At 36.9% G+C, this 12,947-nt stretch overlaps 1 protein-coding gene across 1 annotated transcript in view; it reads right to left on the reverse strand.

Moving 5' to 3' along the window:
• PARPBP (PARP1 binding protein) overlaps positions 1 to 12,947 on the reverse strand; it is a 70,294-nt gene that overhangs the window by 53,980 nt on the left and 3,367 nt on the right. Inside the window, exons 2-4 of the mRNA XM_010853434.1 lie at positions 12,465 to 12,620; positions 6,257 to 6,490; positions 2,785 to 2,892 (exon numbers count right to left, since the gene is read on the reverse strand). Of these exons, the coding sequence (XP_010851736.1) occupies positions 2,785 to 2,892; positions 6,257 to 6,490; positions 12,465 to 12,617 (495 nt within the window). The 5' untranslated portion in view covers positions 12,618 to 12,620. The remainder of the gene's footprint in view (positions 1 to 2,784; positions 2,893 to 6,256; positions 6,491 to 12,464; positions 12,621 to 12,947) is intronic.

The following is a 12,947-nucleotide window of genomic DNA, read 5'->3' on the forward strand; positions in this document are numbered from 1 at the left end:
TAATCAGATCTTCTGCCTCTGTTATTCTACTATTTGTTGCCTCCAGAGTGTTTTTAATTTCATTTACTGCATTATTCATTATATATTGACTCTTTTTTATTTCTTCTAGGTCCTTGTTAAACCTTTCTTGCATCTTCTCAATCCTTGTCTCCAAGCTGTTTATCTGTGATTCCATTTTAATTTCAAGATTTTGGATCAATTTCACTATCATTCGGAATTCTTTATCAGGTAGATTCCCTATCTCTTCCTCTTTTGTTTGGTTTGGTGGGCATTTATCCTGTTCCTTTATCTGCTGGCTATTCCTCTGTCTCTTCATCTGGTTTAAATTGCTGAGTTTGGGGTGTCCTTTCTGTATTCTGGCAGTTTGTGGAGTTCTCTTTATTGTGGCTTTTCCTCGCTGTGTGTGGGTTTGTACAGGTGGCTTGTCAAAGTTTCCTGGTTAGGGAAGCTTGTGTCGGTGTTCTGGTGGGTGGAGCTGTATTTCTTCTCTCTGTTCAGTCGCGCTCCTTTCGAAGAGTTGGATTACTTTTCTGGGTGCCTGATGTCCTCTGCCAGCATTCAGAAGTTGTTTTGTGGAATTTACTCGACGTTTAAATGCTCTTTTGATGAATCCGTGGGGGAGAAAGTGTTCTCCCCGTCCTACTCCTCCGCCATCTTGGCTCCTCCCTCAGCACCAAAGATTAATGACTAATTGATTTTAAAATTCTGAATAAATAAACATTTCTAAGTACATAGTAATATAAACACACATAAAAAGAGAAAGAAAATATTTAAAAAATCTATTTGCTTCCTATAAGTAACTATTACACTAACTCCTAAACTGGTAATTAAAGGGAAAGAATTAAATAGTGATCCTGCCATTTTTAGGGAACTGCACTTCATCCCAGTTAATGAGATAAAGCTGTTCTTCACTGAGAAATGACAGCAAATTAGTGCAAAGACATGACAGACTTGGAAACTAACCATTCTGCAAATTCTAAAATAATAACTGATTCATACCAGGATTATCAATGCACGCTCAAAACCATGTGGTGAAACGTAATTGGGAAACGGGACATTTACAGTGTCAGACTATCACTAGATCTTTTTTGACAGCAAAAGAAAAACTACATCTTTATATTGGAAAGACCTCACAAATTCAGGACAACTTGAGTTTGTTATGCCCTCATTTTTAAATTTTTTCTTAAAAGAGTAAATGGCATTTCTGGAAAGATCCATAAAATACTATTAAGGGACCGTCTTTGTGGAAGGTGACTGGACACCTAGGGTGGGAAGGAGATCAAGTTTTCAGTGTTCATCTTTTAAAAAACCATTTTAACATACCACATTTTCAATTTAAAAAGAGAATAAAAAATAAAGCAAGTATGTTAGTGATACTCAGCCTTTTGACTCTCTTCAACTGTCATCTTGAAGTGACATTTAAATCTTTTCTTTTTTAGGGGGTAGGGGTGGGGAGGGAACAATGCTTTGCCACTTGGCATGTGAGATCCTAGCTCACCTGTGAGACCAGGGATTGACTCTCACGCCCCCTGCAGTGGAAGCAGAAATCTAACCACTGGACTGCGAAGGATGTACCTAAAGTGAAGTGAAGTCACTCAGTCGTGTCCGACTCTTTGCGACCCCGTGGACTGTAGCCCACCAGGCTTATTGGTAGCTTAGTTGTGTCAGACTCTTTGAGACCCCATGGACTGGAATCCACCAGGCTCCTCTGTCCATGGAATTCTCCAGGCAAGAATACTGGAGTGGGTTGCCATTTCCTCCTCCAGGGGATACTCCCCATCCAGGGATCAAACTCACATCTCCTGCTTGGCAGGCGGATTCGTTACCACTGAGCCACCTGGGAAGAACACAAAGTACATTATTCAGTTTAAAAAGTAAGCATACAGGTATTTACCTGAGGGTTAGTCACTCAGTCATGTCTGACTCTTAGAGACCACATGGACTGTAGCCCACCAGGCTCCTCTGTCCATAGGATTCTCCAGGCAAGAATACTGGAGTGGGTTGCCATTCCCTTCTTCAGAGTAACTTCCCAAACCAGGGATCGAACCCAGGTCTCCCACATTACCAAAATTTTTTACTATCTGAGCTACCAGGGAATCCCACAGTGATAAAATATATTTTTAAAACTGCAATCTGGAAAATATCCTGATAGTCCAGTGGTTAAGACTCCGTACTTTCACTGCTGAGGGCCAGGGTTCAATCCCTGGTCTGAGAACTAAGATTTCAAAAGCTTCAAGGAGCAGTTTAAAGAAAAAAAAGCCGGGGGGAGAGGGGGGGAGCCAGAGATTACTACTGTAATTAGGAATCTAGTATACTGTTCAACTGAAGGCAAATTACATTAGACCAAGCCTGTATTACTTTTCTATGGTTTGTTTGCACAACAAATCCTGTTATCAGAACTCATGATACATCAGTTGTTCTGCTGCAAAGAGTAGAGAACAGATTTTTCAATTGTACATATCCTCCTAAGAATCAACCATTTAAAATGCTAACTGGGAAGTATACCAAATACAAAAATTCAAAGAACTCTGGCAACCTGTATCTTTAACTACTTTTCTGATACTTAGAGAGATACCTATTTTGCACAGTGCCTGTTACCATGGTACAAAACAATAAACTGATTATTATTGATATCATGCTCTTGCCAGTCTCTAATGTACTATTCTTTGCAAATATTTTTACTCAACAAATTAAAAACTTGTAAAAAGTAAAAAAAATAACTGTAATACACAATCAAATTCATAGTGATTTGAAGAGGATCATATCCAGCTTTCATTTACTCACCTTTTCATTTTCCTGGTTGTGTTTACTCATTGGTGATACTGGTTCAGAAAAATCAGTCTCATCATCTACTGCGTATTCTCTGCCAGACAGAAAATCCAATAGGCGACTCTGTAAGAATTACACAATATTACTACAATCAGCTGAGAATTCCACCGCTGCTCCATAAGGAGTAGTACATGTGTGCTAAGTCACTTCAGTTGTGTCTGACTCTGTGCAACCCCATAGACTGTAGCCTGCCAGGCTCCTCTGTCCATGGGATTCTCCTGGCAAGAATACTGGAGTGGGTTACCATGCCCTCCTCCAGGGATCTTCCTGACCCAGGGATCGAATCTGCATCTCCTGCATTGGCAGGCAGGTTCTTTATCACCAGCATCACCTGGGAAGCCCCCATAAGGAGTAGAGATCATTTCAACTTCCATTATTCATAGAACTGTCATCATTTAATATACCTAAACAGTCAACTGAATCCCAAAGAGCTTTTTTTCACTAGTTCTTTGAGGCTCAGCTGACTGTAGAGAAATAAACAGGCTGCCAGTCACCTGCTTAAGCTGAGAAAGTCTTCTTGTGGTCTCTCAAGCCTCACCAACAGTAAAACCATCTGTTGGGCTACTTAATGGCTTCCTGAGAGTCTGGGAACCCTGGCACACTCATAGAAGGCATGTATTGATCTTCCCGAGATCTCTAAGGACTGCTAAGCTCTTCTCAGGACTTTTCTCATAGCTCAGTTGGCAAAGAATCCGCCTATAGTGCAGGAGTCTGCCTGCAGTGAAGAAGTGTGCCTGCAATGCAAGAGACTGGGGTTCAATTCCTGGGTTGGGAAGATCCCCTGGAGAAGGAAATGGCAACCCACTCCAGCATTCTTACCTGGGAAATCCCATGGACAGAGGAGCCTGGAGGGCTACAGTCCATGGCATCGTAAGAGTCGGACATGACTTAGTGCCTAAACCACCACCACCACCACCACCACTACCAACAAGCTCTTCTCAAGATTCACCATATTTGCTCCTCAGCCTAGGTCTCTGATATCGTCCTCCAGATAATTGCTCAGCTTATGAAAGCAATCGCTGTTCCAGTTCTCCCTAGAGTTCAATTAGAATAAAGACTTCTATGCTCCTAGACGGGGCTTCCTTACTAGCTCAGAGGGTAAAGCGTCTGCCTGCAGTGCGGAAGACCTGGGATCAACCCCTGGGTCAGAAAGATCCTCCTGGAGAAGGAAATGGCAACTCACTCCGGTACTCTTGTCTGGAAAATCCCATGGTCAGAGAAGCCTGGTAGGCTACAGTCCATGGGGCTGTAAAGAGTCGGACACAACTCAGCAACTTCACTTTATGCTCCTATATGCCCATGGGGCCCTGCACCCATATCCCTCAGAAGAGGAATTATAAAAGTAGGAAATAAAAGGGAGAGGGGCATCATTCAAATTATGTTCCCAGAACTTCCCTGCATTATCTTTATCTTAACTCCTTATAATTCTTACCTTATTTAGGCTACAATAAATCAAAAACAAAGAACGCCTTTCAGGATCATGAAATTTCAGGATCTTTCAGAAATATTTAGAACTTTATGATATGTATCTTTAAAGATACTTTAAAATAAGATATTTAGCATTATTTTTTAAAAAAATCAATCTAAGGATATTTTCCTGCTCATTTTTTCCTCACTGAAAGTTTCCTTTGCGTAATGTAAGTATCAACCAAGTTGTTAGTCTTCTAAGATTTAAATGCAGAAAATGTTCTACTTCACATATTACTATCTCAGCAGTTCCCACTTCTTTCCTGATGTTCTACAGAGGAGACATACTGATATTTGGAGGCAGAACATCTTCAAATGCAGAACCTTATATATCTCACACTATTAGTTAATTCACTTAAATGAAGAAACTTGTTAGAGAACTCAGAGGCAAAGGATAAAATGAAAACAAAGACCTCAGACAGATAATACTCTCACTGGCTTTTCAGAAATTCTTGTTTGTTATTCCTACAATCTAAAACTTGTGTTTCATTAGTCTCTCTAAATTAACTTTGTGAAAAATAGTTAAAAATCATCTCTAAAAGTAAGCAAATAAAATATAACTAGAGGGGAATTATAAAAAAAACTGTCTTCATTCACAAGTATCCTTAGTATGGTGGGGGTGTGTATGCCAAGGTATGCATGTACGTAAATGTATTTTGAGAAGGTTAAAAATGGGCAAGGATTCTCATGATGGCCCCATGAGGCAAGGACAACAAACCATATGCCAGTACCCATTCTCCCCTTCTTCCTTAGTATCTGAGCTTTCTTTTCGTTTCTGGCATGTTACTACACAGAATAAAAACTATATTCTCCATCCTGGCTAGCATCTTGGTGTGGCCATGTGACTAAGCTTTGGCTAGTGAGATGCAAGCCAAAGAGGTACACCACTTAAAAGGAAAAGAGACTGTCCTCCCTTGCCACTTCCTGCTGCAAGAAATGCTGATACAACATCTGGAGGTCCAACAATTACCTTGAACCACAAGTGATCTTGAGAGTAGAAGTGAAGAACTAAGATGGGAGAGAGGGCAGAATGACAGAAAACTCCTAGGTATCTGATAACCATGAACCAATCATACACGTCCTAGATGCTTACTTACCTTTAGACATCTTTTACAAAAGAATGAAACAAGCTTCCATTATCTTAAACAACTGTTATTATGGAGGTTTCTATTCTAAGAAGCCAAACATTACTGCCAAGTTATTGAAAAGAAATATTTGTAAAATATTTTATATGTTAGAAATTCCAGTAAACATTTTCTTCTAACTATGGCTACAATTTTTTTTTTTTATTACCACTGTTTAATTACTACTTTAGTGGCACCTGGTAAATATTAAGATAAATATCTTTTCAATATGTTAAAACATACTAGATATATTCAAATATATTCTAGAATAGTATATCACCAAGCTATGAAGGATGATACTACATTAACTTTAAAATTTATACTCTATAAAAAAATAAGGCAATGAATATGTCTGCAAAAAATGAATAGAATATTACCTCATGCAGAGAGTATCATACTGAACATTCTCATTAAATCATACTCCACCCTAGTAAAAAACTATTAGTCCAGAGTCATAGCAATTATTTATACTATATATGCCAAATGAACAGATGCACCCTAAATCAAGAAAGTAAAATACAAAAGCAATCCTTGACATTATTCAAAAAGAAATCACACATTTGGTATCGATTTACTAACAATGTTTTAATCTAATAAGTAGCTGTTCTTATAATTTAACAAAATATTAATAACACAAGTTCAACAAAATTTACCACCAAAATATTCCCCTCAAGTAATGACTAACTTTCAGGTAGCTAAATTTTCCATTCTTAACATGATCCAAAAAGCAAAAGCATTATCAAGTTACTATAAATGCTAATACCATCACTTAAAATAAAAATAAATCTAGCCAAATTTTAATTCAACTAAGACAGAATTATTTAAAAAATACTTACAGGAGATATGTTCGCATAATTTTCACAATTCGAAGTCAAATCACTACATTTTTTATAAACATCAATCAGATCTAACATGTTACTATTCTTTAAGAAATCATCATAAATCTTCCTGATGTCCTCATAATGGTCAATCACTTTTATATTTTCAACTGGTAAGTTTAATTTCTCATGTAGAAAGTATTTCCAGGTCAATATGATATCACTGAGAGAGACTGTAAACTCTCCACTATGCTGAAAGAGAATAAAAATTAAAAATTACCAAAAATAAAATGATTAAGTTGGATGCTAGTTACTCATTAACCTACAACTAAGATCAGTTCAATTCAGTTGCAAAGTCATATCTGACTCTGCAACCCCAAGGACTGCAGCATGCCAGGCCTCCCTGTCCATCACCAACTCCCTGAGTTTACTCAAACTCATGTCCATTGAGTCGGTGATGCCATCCAACCATCTCATCCTCCGTCGTCCCCTTTTCCTCCTGCCTTCAATCATCCCCAGCATCAGGGTCTTTTCAAATGAATCAGTTCCTCGAATCAGGAGGCCAAGGTACTGGAGTTTCAGCCTCAACATCAGTCCTTCCAATGAACACCTAGGACTGATCTCCTTTAGGATGGACTGGTTGGATCTCCTTACAGTCCAAGGGACTCTCAAGAGTCTTCTCCAACACCACAGTTCAAAAGCATCAATTCTTCAGCACTCAGCTTTCTTCACAGTCCAACTCTCACATCCATACATGACTACTGGAAAAACCAAAGCCTTGACTAGATGGACCTTTGTTGGCAAAGTAATGTCTCTGCTTTTTAATATGCTGTCTATGTTGGTCATAACTTTTCTTCCAAGGAGTAGCATCTTTTTATTTCATGGCTGCAGTCACCATCTGCAGTGATTTTGGAGCCCAAAAATAAAGTCTGCCACCATTCCCACTGTTTCTCCATCTATTTTCCATGAAGTGATGGGACCAGATGCCATGATCTTTGTTTTCTGAATGTTACAAATTGAATTTTGTCATAAAAAACTCTACATTGAATTCCACCAGATTTTAAAAGAATATCCAAACTGAACTAAAGAATAATATTAATACCTGATATAAAAGAAAAAGATTTTGATGATGTAAAGTAAAAAATAATAATAATAAAATAAATACTATCAACTATAAAAAGTTTGCACTTGATAAAGTTAACAAATATGAAAGAAAGTGAAAGCGTTAGTCGCTTAATCATGTTCAGTCCTTTGAAACTCCATGGTCTGTAGCCCGTTAGGTTCCTCTGTTCATGGAATTTCCCAGCCAGGAATACTGGAGTGGGTTGCCATTCCCTTCTCCAGGGGATCTTCCCCACCCAGGGATCAAACCCAGGTCTCCTGCATTGCAGGCAGATTGTTTCACATCAAAGCCACAAAGGAAAGCCTTAACAAATATAGTCATCTTATTTCCTTAACTTTACTAAATTTCTCTACCAAAAGTGGGGGAGGATGGGTGAGTACTGAGCTGTATTTAAGTGCTATTGATTAAGGAAACATTAATTCCTTTTAGTTCTTTTTGCTAAGGTATTTTTAGTCTCTTATTTAAAACTTCAATGCCACACTGGATTCCTACATACCACATTATCCCAAATGTTAGTCTTAAAGCATGATCATAAAACTTAAATATTTAAAAATTATGTTTTATTACTATTTCCAAGGAAGCTAAAATATCTGCTAAAATTTAGGGTCAGTGAAGAATTTTGAACCTTCCCTGCTTATCACCACACATAACTATCACAAATAAATGCTAAAAAGCAACAGGTCAGGTTTCTTTCTATAAGTTGTCAGATGTTACTATTTAGGCAAAATTGTTCTTTTTTTCCTCTTCTTCAATATCTTCATGATAAATTATCTCAGTGGACATGTTGAAGATTTTTTTTTAATTGACTGTATTCTGTTCCACTTAAGTATCCCAGATATTAACAATGATGCCCTCCAAAACATGCTAGACCTAATTTAGTTAAAAAAAAAAAAAAAAATCTAACTACTGTTTTCCAATGCAGTATGAGTAACAAATATTTTTAAGTATCTGTATGTGGTTTTGAGAAATACATTTTGCTGCCCTCTTCCACAGCTAAGTTTAACATGTTAGCATTTTTTGCTAACACCAATATCTTTCCATTAATAAAGCATTTAAAAATGGCTGGGTATTTAAATACCATTCATTGGAACTAATACCATTCATTGGAACATTCACTGGAACATTAAATACCATTCATTGGAACTAAATTGTAACATCATCTTTAGCCAATGAAGATAAATAGAAAGAAATAAAAGGAAGCCAAATAATATGTTATTTTCTACATATCTGATTCTTTCAAATCTCTGTATCTTTTATAAAAAGTAGCCATATTTTCTAATTAATATCCAAATTTAAGACAAGGTGACCAAACTGCCTTAAAATAAGTAACTTTTTATTTATCCATATGGCAGCAACTAAGAAAATTATCTTTATTGTCTTTAAAGTAAGGATCCATTATATAAAAATTATTAAAATTAATTATATTTCATGAAATTAGTTCAATGTACAATCAAAAAAAAAATCACTAACTCTCAAACACTGGAACCATAACCCAGATGTAAGACAGATTTGTAATTTCTCAGCATTGCATCAAAATTGTATACTTTACTTCCCAATCCCACAAAGGTTACTTACACACCAAAGAATTTCCAAATGGTATTTAAGTTAAACTAACTAATTTAATTAAATTAGTTAAATTAATTCAATTATTTAGAGTTTCAAAACTAAACTGTTATATCTCAAAAATTCCTAACAACTATTTTGGAATAACAACCTTCATATTAAAAATAAATTAAGATTTTGCCTAATATAAATGTACAGATTTCATCCTAATGACTCTGTGCTGTCCTCAGTCATGTCTGACTCTTTGCAACCCCATGGACTGAAGCCTGCCAGGCTCCTCTGTCCATGGAATTCTCCAGGCAAGAATGCTGGAGAAGGTTGCCATTTCCAACTCCAGGGGATCTTCACAACCCAGGGACTGAACCCAAGTCTCGTGTGTCTCCTGCACTGGCAGGTGGAGTCTTTACCACTGCACCACCTGGGAAGTCCTATCCTAATGACTATAACGAAAGGAAACCATACAAGTTCTTAATCTTGTGAGAAAAGGTTTTGACTACGTTAACAGTGTTTATACTGGGATTGTAAAAACATTTTAAATCCAAATAAAAATGCACTCCAAATATCAGTTTTCACGATCAGGTGCCCATCATGACAGCATATTCTATTATTCAAACCAGTAACAACTGATTGAGAGTTTGCAGTCAAATCAGAAAATGTTTTGCTAAGAAAACATGCCAGCTGGCGAATATTTGAAGGAAGTTCAAAACGTTCAATCCTTTAGTTCTCTGATGGACATAAGAAGGATTGTATTTCACAAGAATAAAATGAGAAAAAGCAAGTTACGCTTATCAGAGTACTTGTACTTTTTACATTTTCCCGAATATATACTTGTATAATTATTGTACTTATATAATTATTCAAAATTTTAAATAAACTTTATTTTTTAACTAACTGGAATTCTTGTTATTGAAAGAGAATAGATAGCAAGTTTACTTAAGAGCATTAATTGGATGTATGACCTTGAATAAGATATTGAAATCCCTGAGTCAGCTTCCTCGGTTATAAAGTAAGATTGTACATATTAAATAACACATGATAAACTGTAAGCAATCAAAACTGTCAGTTTCCTTTCTCTTTTATTATTCAATGTAAAATAACAGTTTGTTGTGGGAAGTGTGGTAGATAAATAGTATATAATTTTTAAAACTCTTTCTTCCTATTTGTTATATCACTATTGGATCATTTTCAAATCTGACAGTCAACCGCAGGTGCTGCGACAGCTTTCCACAAAGTTATAAAATTAATATCTTTGTTTTATTCAAAGGAATATTCATAGGGTTCTTAAGGCTAGTTAAGTTGAAAAACAGCCCTAATAGGGCAACGGCCAGACAAATTAAATCTATAGAACCAATTCCAAAGAAAGGAAAGGCTAAAATTTTATTTGCAATGTAGTAATGAAGATCTGATAGATAGAGTGCCTGATGAACTATGGACAGAGGTTTGTGACATTGTATAGGAGACAGGGATCAAGACCATCCCCATGGAAAAAAGCAAAAAAGCAAAATAGCTGTCTGAGGAGGCCTTACAAATAGCTGTGAAAAGAAGAAAAGCGAAAAGCAAAGGAGAAAAGGAAAGATATAAGCATCTGAATACAGAGTTTCAGAGAATAGTAAGGAGAGATGAGAAAGCCTTCCTCAGCGATCAATGCAAAGAAGCAGAGGAAAACAATAGAATGGGAAAGACTAGAAATCTCTTCAAGAAAATTAGAAATACCAAGGGAACATTTCATGCAAAGATGGGCTCGATAAAGGACAGGAATGGTATGGAACTAACAGAAGCAGAAGATATTAAGAAGAGGTGGCAAGAATACACAGAATAGCTGTACAAAAAAGATCTTCACGACCAAGATAATCACAATGGTGTGATCACTCACCTAGAGCCAGACATCCTGGAAGGTGAAGTCAAGTGGGCCTTAGAAAGCATCACTACGAACAAAGCTAGTGGAAGTGATGGAATTCCAGTTGAGCTGTTTCAAATCCTGAAAGATGCTGCTGTGAAAGTGCTGCACTCAATATGCCAGCAAATTTGGAAAACTCAGCAGTGGCCACAGGACTGGAAAAGGTCAGTTTTCATTCCAATCCCAAAGAAAGGCAATGCCAAAGAATGCTCAAACTACCGCACAATTGCACTCATCTCATACGTTAGTTGGAGAAGGCAACGGCACCCCACTCCAGATCTCTTGCCTGGAAAATCCTGTGGATGGAGGAGCCTGGTAGGCTGTAGTCCATGGGGTCGCTAAGAGTCAGACATGACTGAGCGACTTCACTTTCACTTTTCACTTTCACGCATTGGAGAAGGAAATGCCAACCCACTCCAGTGTTCTTGCCTGGAGAATCCCAGGGATGGGGGATCCTGGTGGGCTTCCGTCTATGGGGTCGCACAGAGTCCGACACGACTGTAGTGACTTAGCAGTAGCAGCATATGAAATTTAAAAGTCTGGGAACTACTGACATACAGAATTAAAATAATTCATCAGAATGTCATTTCACTATCTAGCCCAATAGACCCATTGAAAACATTTTACCCTTCAAAAATTTTCTTCTCTAGTCAAGATAATGCTAAGTCTCCTGACCATTTTCAAACCATCATTATTTTAAATCCCCTGGATGCTTACTCTGAACTGATAATCTTCTTCCTTCACCACTTCTTCAAATTCTTCCCATCTGAAGACTTCCCTCTTTTAAGTATATTATATAAAGTCCAAGAAGACTTTCCTTACCACTCCAACCTAGATTCATCCTTCTTTCATCTGAACATCTCTCAACCCTTAGGTAGAACTTATTCCAAACACTCTTACCCAAGCCAACTGTGCAAAAATCACTTCCGGTTATAAAGATTAAAAATTTGCTTAAAAAATAAGACAATTTCCAGGGTCTCAGTCAAGATCAGGAAAATCAGTGTCCAAGATTAGGGCACAGGAGCCAGTACTTTTTAAAAGCCCTCCCAAGTGATTCTGCTTCACAGCCTGGCTTAGGAATAATTAATCTATACCACAGAGTCTGAAATTAGTCATAAAATACTTGATTACATTTAAATAAACATTATTTATGTGTGTCTTCTAGAACTTTTTGCAGAAGTCTTATAAAAATAATTTTTAACCATAATAATCATAATAGTTGTATGTTTACCTTAAAATTGGCATCACCGACTCGATGGACGTGAGTTTGAGTGAACTCAGGGAGTTGGTGATAGACAGGGAGGCCTGGCATGCTGCGAATCATGGGGTCACAAAGAGTCGGACACGACTCAGCAACTGAACTGAACTGAACTACCTTAAAATTATAAATTAAACATCAAATGTACACGTCACACATTAAATTATACATATAAAAGCTTCACTTTTGACAAATTAACAAATCATTTCAAATCCAATGGCAATATTTTGACACAGACACACAGAGGCATTTGTGAATATAGTATAATGACATTATCATAGAAGGGCACATATTGCTCAGAAATTAATGCAATTAAGCTTATTCAAATGGGCAGCAACCAAAATTCACTTTTAAAAAAAAGTTAACCTAAATACAGTCTACTAACCTGTTTGTTGTTCTCTGCCATGGAAAGCTGCAATGCCAAGAGCATGGAGTCTGCACCACACACAGTAGTTCTCTCAGAGTTACAAAGAGTGTGCCAGTTCCTTCTGAACTCTTTAATCATATCCAAGATAGACTTCTGATTAAGCCCAGCCATGCTCTTAATGTAGGACAGAATGCAATGTTAAAAAGCCATATTTTAATTGGAAATTAACATTTAACATGTGTAAGGAAGCAGAGTAAGAGAAAAACAGTGAACAAGAGGTCATTTCATATTTACTACGACTGCTTTTAATTAAATTTAGAAAAACAGAGTGATACAATTTCCACCCAATCATACTTTCCTCTCCTTTAGTTTTCTTAAACCAAATTTTGTAAAACAATGAAATCCAACCATCGATCTGAGAATACAAAACAGATAAAGGCAAATTCTGCAAACATGATTATAGACACAAACATAGCAAGCTGTATTTTTTAAATATTTATT

The sequence above is a fragment of the Bison bison genome, unplaced genomic scaffold (genome assembly GCF_000754665.1).
Source record: "Bison bison bison isolate TAMUID 2011002044 unplaced genomic scaffold, Bison_UMD1.0 scf7180017864327, whole genome shotgun sequence".
In the NCBI taxonomy this organism is placed as follows: domain Eukaryota; kingdom Metazoa; phylum Chordata; class Mammalia; order Artiodactyla; family Bovidae; genus Bison; species Bison bison.